This window comes from Phalaenopsis equestris, unplaced genomic scaffold (assembly GCF_001263595.1).
Source record: "Phalaenopsis equestris unplaced genomic scaffold, ASM126359v1 Scaffold001012, whole genome shotgun sequence".
In the NCBI taxonomy this organism is placed as follows: Eukaryota; Viridiplantae; Streptophyta; class Magnoliopsida; order Asparagales; family Orchidaceae; genus Phalaenopsis; species Phalaenopsis equestris.
Genome location: NW_018165451.1, coordinates 62,262 through 68,874, shown reverse-complemented (window position 1 = coordinate 68,874; position 6,613 = coordinate 62,262). Strand labels below are relative to the sequence as shown.

Here is a 6,613-nt window from a genome sequence, read left to right as displayed (position 1 = left end):
GTGTGTGTGTGTGTGTGTGTGTGTGTGTGTGTGTGTGTGTATCTCGGCCTGTTGGTTGTCATCCACGGTATAAGACACCTCAGGTTTGGGGGTCGAATCCCCTCTAGCACAATTCGAATTGTTAAGCACATTAGGGGTGGCTGGAAGCTCGTATAATAACCTCAGGACATTCCTTATTTTAAATTATATATATAAATATAAATATATATATATATATATATGTATATATATATATATATATGTATATGTAGGAGGCTCTGTTAGGGTTTCGCCTCACGGTGAATCTTAGCCTCTGCTACGGTTTTCACGCTCGAAGTAGGGGGAGAAACCGAAGAAGTTGAAGCCGCGGAAGGCATAGCTCGACGAGCTCTACGAAGACAAACGAAACAGCGGCGAAAGGGTCGCACGAGCCGCAAACAAAGGCGATGGAAGACAACAGCCGCAATCGGTTTGAAACCGTGGAAGACGAACTGCAATTGGGCCGCGGACAAGCGCAACTCGACGAAACTCTACGAAGACGACAGAAGACGACAGAAGACGAAACAGAGGAGTGAACTCCCCCTACTTCTTCGAGCGTGAAAATGTCGTAGCAGAGGCTAAGATTCGCATTGAGGCGAAACCCTAGCAGAGCCTCCTACATTCACCACCATTAAATTGTTAAGATTCTAAAGCAGATCATCTACCTTTTCAACTCATGATATTATATTTAAATAATCAAAATTTATTTTAAATCTAAATCATTAAAAGATGTTGATGGCTAGCAGATGCATGAAATTAAGATTATTTAAATATAATACAAACACGGATATATAGAAGTAATTTGATTACAACAGCCATAATTGGGCTACATAAACTATAATTGGTGACTATAACAACAGCAGTTAGTTACAAATATTAGTATTTAAGCTACAACAGTCACAGTTGGCTGCAACAAATTTTTATAGTGGTCGATAAGGGCTAATTATTAACAATGATCACATGTGATCTACAATGGTCTCTGGTGATTGACGACGAATTCTAGTAACTGATTGTGAACTAGGGTGATAAGCAACAACTGCCAGGACATTAAGGCTTAAGTTTTAGTAGTAAACTTGATTTCTTATTCTCATTTCCTTTTCAAGTGAAGACTAAGAGCATATTTATAGCTTTTAGAGATGCATTTTAGTAAATTTAGTTAGAATCTCAAAACAATCTATCGGGTTGTCCACACTATTTTCTTTGATCATGGCTCATTTTTCAATATCTAAGAACATCATTAACCTTAGAATGAGATGATCTTGAACTCATTGGATTCCTCTTGTCGTTCTATTCAATTTGACTATAAAAATACCAAATTTTGATATCGTTTAGTCTTCCAATTAACACACTAAAGCCTTCGACTCTACTTCAAGTGTTTGATCTAGGCTTATCAAGACTCAATTTAAATCAATTTTAGTCTTGTATTGCCAAGATGCTCCGTTTAACTATAACTTAGTTCAAATAAAAGCTTAGAAAATCTAGAGTTTGAATTTGAAAGATCTTTTACCCAAAACGCATCAAGATTTATGCCTTATCATATAAATTTCTTGGTGGCATATCAATTACATTCACTACAAAAAATTTACATGAAAATCTATCACATTTTGATTTACATTACATTGCATTTGCTTTTAGCACTTAAAATAACAATGATCAAACTTTTCTTGTCTTATGCAATCTAGAATACATGATAATGATCACGTCCACTTTATCAAGTTATTATTTACTTTGCAAAAAATACGTAAATTGCCTCAAACATTGAACCAAACTAAACAAGCTAGGTTGGTAGATTCAAATCTTGAAGAATCATGAGGAGGCTCCCAAATTTGAGAAGCAAAATCAATGCTTGCCATCAGTGATAAAAAATAGGCCATGGTGGGCAAATAGTGCGGATGCATGTATGAAGGTGGTGTTGAGTCAATTTTAATTGTCATCAACCAAGGAGGCAGTAGCAACTCTAAGAAGCAATGGTGTTTTTTATTTTGAGATCTTGCTAACATTAAATTTCAGGTCCTGCAGAAAAATATGAAGTCCTTCTTTATCTTGTAAGGATCATTTCAAAGCCAACCACGAATGATGAAGATCATAATACCTGCAAAAATTCCTACAATCTCAAAGCATCTTCAAATTTTCCTGAAGGATACATAAAATATAGAAAACAACCAAGGTCACTGATATGTTTCAAATCTTTGGCTAGACATCTGTGTGATATTGCACGTGTACCTCAGGTAAAGATGGCCTTATGAGAACCTTCTTACATGGACGAATATTGTAGATCTAGCTGAGTCATGTTTGTTTTTGACAAGTTAGAGCATTCCAACTCTATTTGGACCCTCTTGCAGCTGTTCATACATGAACAAACTCCAGTTAACTTGTTTGAGTAGGGAAACTAGGGTTCAACCAGATTGAACAAATTTGGTTCATTTGCTAAGTTGATGTCAGAAAGTTGGTTTATCGAGAAGTTTTAAATTACAATCTTAAAGAAAATTCCCCTTAGTAAATGTTCTTGACAAGAAACTTCACGACCTCTAAGCAAACAAAACCTGTGGCAAAGCAAGCATAAAGCAATATCATGAACGCCCTAAATCAAACTTTGGGCCAGGCTCCTATTGATGATCCGAAATCCATATTTTCCTTTAAAATGGTGCCCCCTCAAACAGGTTTTTTAACGAGAAAAATAAATTTATTGCTGAAGTGCTTCGAGAAAAATGCTGTAAAATCTATCGCATTTTGATTTACTTTACGCTGCATTTGCTTTTGCTATTGAGGTAACCGTGATTATTCTTCTAAACTTAGATATTCTTGGGAAAATCAAATTCTTTGGAGTAAAGCTTCTTATTCTATAATTTCAATTTTATCCTTTCAAGCAATCCAAACAAACCTTGCCCAATTATTCCCATCATTCGCATCCAACAGAAAACTCGGATGCCCAAAACAAAAGATGTCGATCCGAATGCCCAATCGACAAAAAAAAATATAAAAAGAAAGAAGATAAGAAACAGAAGAGTAGAGAGAACATACCCGTGAGGTCGCCAGTGATGAGGACGAGGGCGGGGTTGATCATTGAGAGGGCCGGGCCGATAAACCTTTTGAAATCAACAGCCCTCTCGGAGTGAAATACGCTGAAGTGGAGATCAGAGAGCTGCACAACCCAAACCACGCCATCCGGCCCGCCTTCCACTTCGACAATGGTCCGCCGGCGATCGAGAGAGGCGGAGGAAACCGACGTTTGGATAAGGAGTAGAAAAAAGAATGAGCATGCAGCAACCGCCATGGCTCTTCGACAGTCCTCGACTGACCTGTCCAAGAGGCAACGCTGGCTTGGAACATCGAAGATCCACAGATGAGGCATTGAAAAACCTTCAGAAGGAAGCAGCAGTGGTGGTGGGCAACTCCTTGGGCGGGCCGGGCCGGATTATGTGCTTTTAGTGAGAGACCCAAACCCAACTGACAAGTGTGAATAAATTTTTTATTTTACTTTAAAAAATTAATTCTATCGAAAAATTGTCGATAAAAAATATTTGATATTAAACACATATTTAATATTTAAAATAGAATCTTAATTTCAACCATTGGATCATTCGGATCGTATAAATCAAAATCCTATATACCTTTAAAAACACTTTGATCTCTTAATAGAGACTCCTATTCTTAGCATCCCCTCCCCTTCCTCATCCTTATCATTCCATCTCTTATCATTTCGGTCCTGAGAGCGAGACGAATTCTCTACCTAAGGTTTTCGTTCATTCTTCATCTTTGGTGTTGTCTCGGCAATTGTACTTGCTCAATCATCTTTGGTTTCTCTATTATTCATAGGCTACAGCGTTATCTAAGTATCACTCAAATATATCTTGTTAATTTTTCCTGTCGCGTATTATCTCTATATTAGCATGTCCGCTCTTAGCTTAAATTTTTCTTCAATTTTCTTAGATTTATTTAGATTTCTTGAGGAAAATTTAGTTTTTCGTTAAGGATATTTTGTGGTTTTCAAATTTGACATTTCTTCAATCCTGATTTTTTGACTTGTTGGCCCATGACATCTGTGTAGCTTATTTTGGTTGTGTAGGATTATATTTTGGGCAAAATTGCAAAGACTACCACCCCATCATACATCACCAATTTTCCATTTTTAACTTTTTTTCATGCAATATTTAAGGCTCTATTTTTTAGTAAAGATAGCATTGAAGTTTTTATCCTTGCATATATGAGTGTATCTATTGATAGAATGGTTATGAGCTTATAGTTTTGTCAGTCGCCAGATTGGAATTCTCTCGGTTGCTTTGGAAATAATTAAACTTAATATGGGTATAATTTTGATTTTGAAAAAGAGCATTTTAATTTTGAAAATATGACCGAATAGATCTCATATATATATTGATAGTTTAAGCAATTGAGTACGACACCACAAGTAATACATCATCCAAAGAGATAGACATACTACTTGGCGGTGGGCTTGATTATATAAATTAAAAAATATTTTAGGGCTTATACTTGCACAACATTTGATCTGCAAATAGCCTAGAAAGATATGAGGATATAAGTCGTACCGAACAGACAACCTCAGAGACCTAAAAAGAGTTAGAATATAGTTTGCACAACATGATTGTGCAAAAGCCTGAAGATAGTGTGAGGATTTATTTCATACTAAATGAACAAACTTAAAGTCCTAAGGGTTTATATTATTTAAGTATAAAGAAAGTTTTGTTGAAGTAGATCCGCTTCGTTTGAGTCTTGATCGTTATCTAGAATTGTCTTTTGTACACTTGCAACTTCTTTTGAACTTCTTACCGCGATGGTTGCAGAATTTAGGGTTCGTATGTGATCATGTAATTATTGTTGAGTCCCAGTGCTTGGTGTAGTGCCCCTCCTAAACATATGCCATATCGTTGTCTACCTTATGAGTCTTTTATAGATATTGTAAACAAAATAATGAAATATATACAGTAAAGCCCAATAAGAAAGTGCGGTTAAAAAGAAAGTGGCAGTACGCACCTACCACCTGCGATGTTGTTGCTGAAAGGAGTTAGAATTACAAGTAGAGCATGCAAATATTATGAAAGATTAAACAAGCATGAAAGACATGTGTAGAGTGTAAACAAAAGTCAAGTGGCACATATGTGGAAGATCGGAACTGACTATAAGAATTCAAGTTAGGGGTAGGCTCAAACTCATAATTAACAAGGGATATCCATAGATAACCATAAGCAATTTGTGTGATTTGTCCAGTCTAAATCCGTTAAAAAATACCAACCAAACAATTAGAGGATAGCAACTCCTAGCCCGATCAAAGTGATTAAAAAGTAGACTTGTGTAGGATAAAATCCAAAATTCTTAATTTGTCAAGCATATAAAGTGAAATTTTTACTTAGCAATATAAAATAACAGTGTCACGAGAAAAAAAATATTTTGTTATGTTATGTGTGTGTCTGTGTGTATTGTAAGTCAAACAGTCCACAAAATTAATCTCTCTGATTAGACTAGAGCCACCAGTAACCTAAGAAAGAAATGGACAACTTATCACAAAATGTTGATGAATATTACTATTGATTCGACACTTTTCCCGAAGGTGCTTGAGCTAAGAGATACTATTATGTTATCCCACTTTTAGCTCTGGAAGTGTTTCACATCATTTCCTTTAACCCCAAACCATCCAACTTATAGCCCAGCTCGATGATTCATATATCGCCTTATCTCAAATATCCTCAGTTTCTTACAAGGGTATCAATACCATATCCATGACTCATACCCTTGAACATTGGGTTTTATTGTAGGTTAAGCTGTAGCAGGAATTCCTCATTTTTTTTATGAGTTGCAGCTGCTCGAGTCATATCTTGGTAGGTTATTATGTTTTTTTTTTTTGGATTTTTCCCAATAAATTATAACCAACCCACGCATTCTCTAAAATATCCAAAATCTTGCAAATATGTTCCGAATATGACCACAATTAACTTTAGAATCACCTGGATCATTTTAACTTCACTTGATCTTTTTTTATATTGTTGAGTTGATAAACTAAACTACATTACGAGTCTTTCATGTTTTAACCATACTTGGTGTGGCTCTGCTGTCTTACTTAGCCCATGAGTAAGGTAAATGGTTACCCTTTCAATGTCATGTTAAGAATTAAATAGGTAAACACCTGTAAGGGTATAATTGACTGTTAGAGAATTTTACACTTTCTTCTCTTAATTAATTTTGAGCTTGTAGTGTTTTAATGTGTTTTTCATCATTTATATTTTCTTCTCTAACCTCATTCAAATGATATTAAATATAACCTAATTCACTATCAAGCTCTTAAAGGCTAAGGGGTAAACTTGTAATTTTGAAAATGTTTTATAAAGTGCGCTAGATCCTTATTGGAAGATTGAATTAAGTTTATCTATTGATCGGAGGTTGATACACCTAAAGTATATAACATTTATGTATACCTTTTTATACATATTTTTGAGGAAATAGTGCTTTAATGGAAGGTATTTGTGTGTTTTTCTTTCAGATACAGTCAAATGGATGAAAAATGGTGAAATGTGTGAAAAAGAATCAAATTTAGAGCAAAAATGAAAAAATTGTTCAAAAGAACTGTGGTGCTTAAGCGCCT

At 35.3% G+C, this 6,613-nt stretch overlaps 1 protein-coding gene across 1 annotated transcript in view; it reads right to left on the bottom strand.

Moving 5' to 3' along the window:
* The window catches only part of LOC110032699 (putative metallophosphoesterase At3g03305), a 17,645-nt gene extending 14,227 nt beyond the window's left edge, over positions 1–3,418 (bottom strand). The window contains exon 1 of the mRNA XM_020736409.1: positions 3,040–3,418. Coding sequence (XP_020592068.1) covers positions 3,040–3,370 — 331 coding nt within the window. The 5' untranslated portion in view covers positions 3,371–3,418. The remainder of the gene's footprint in view (positions 1–3,039) is intronic.
* Positions 3,419–6,613: the final 3,195 nt, after the last annotated feature.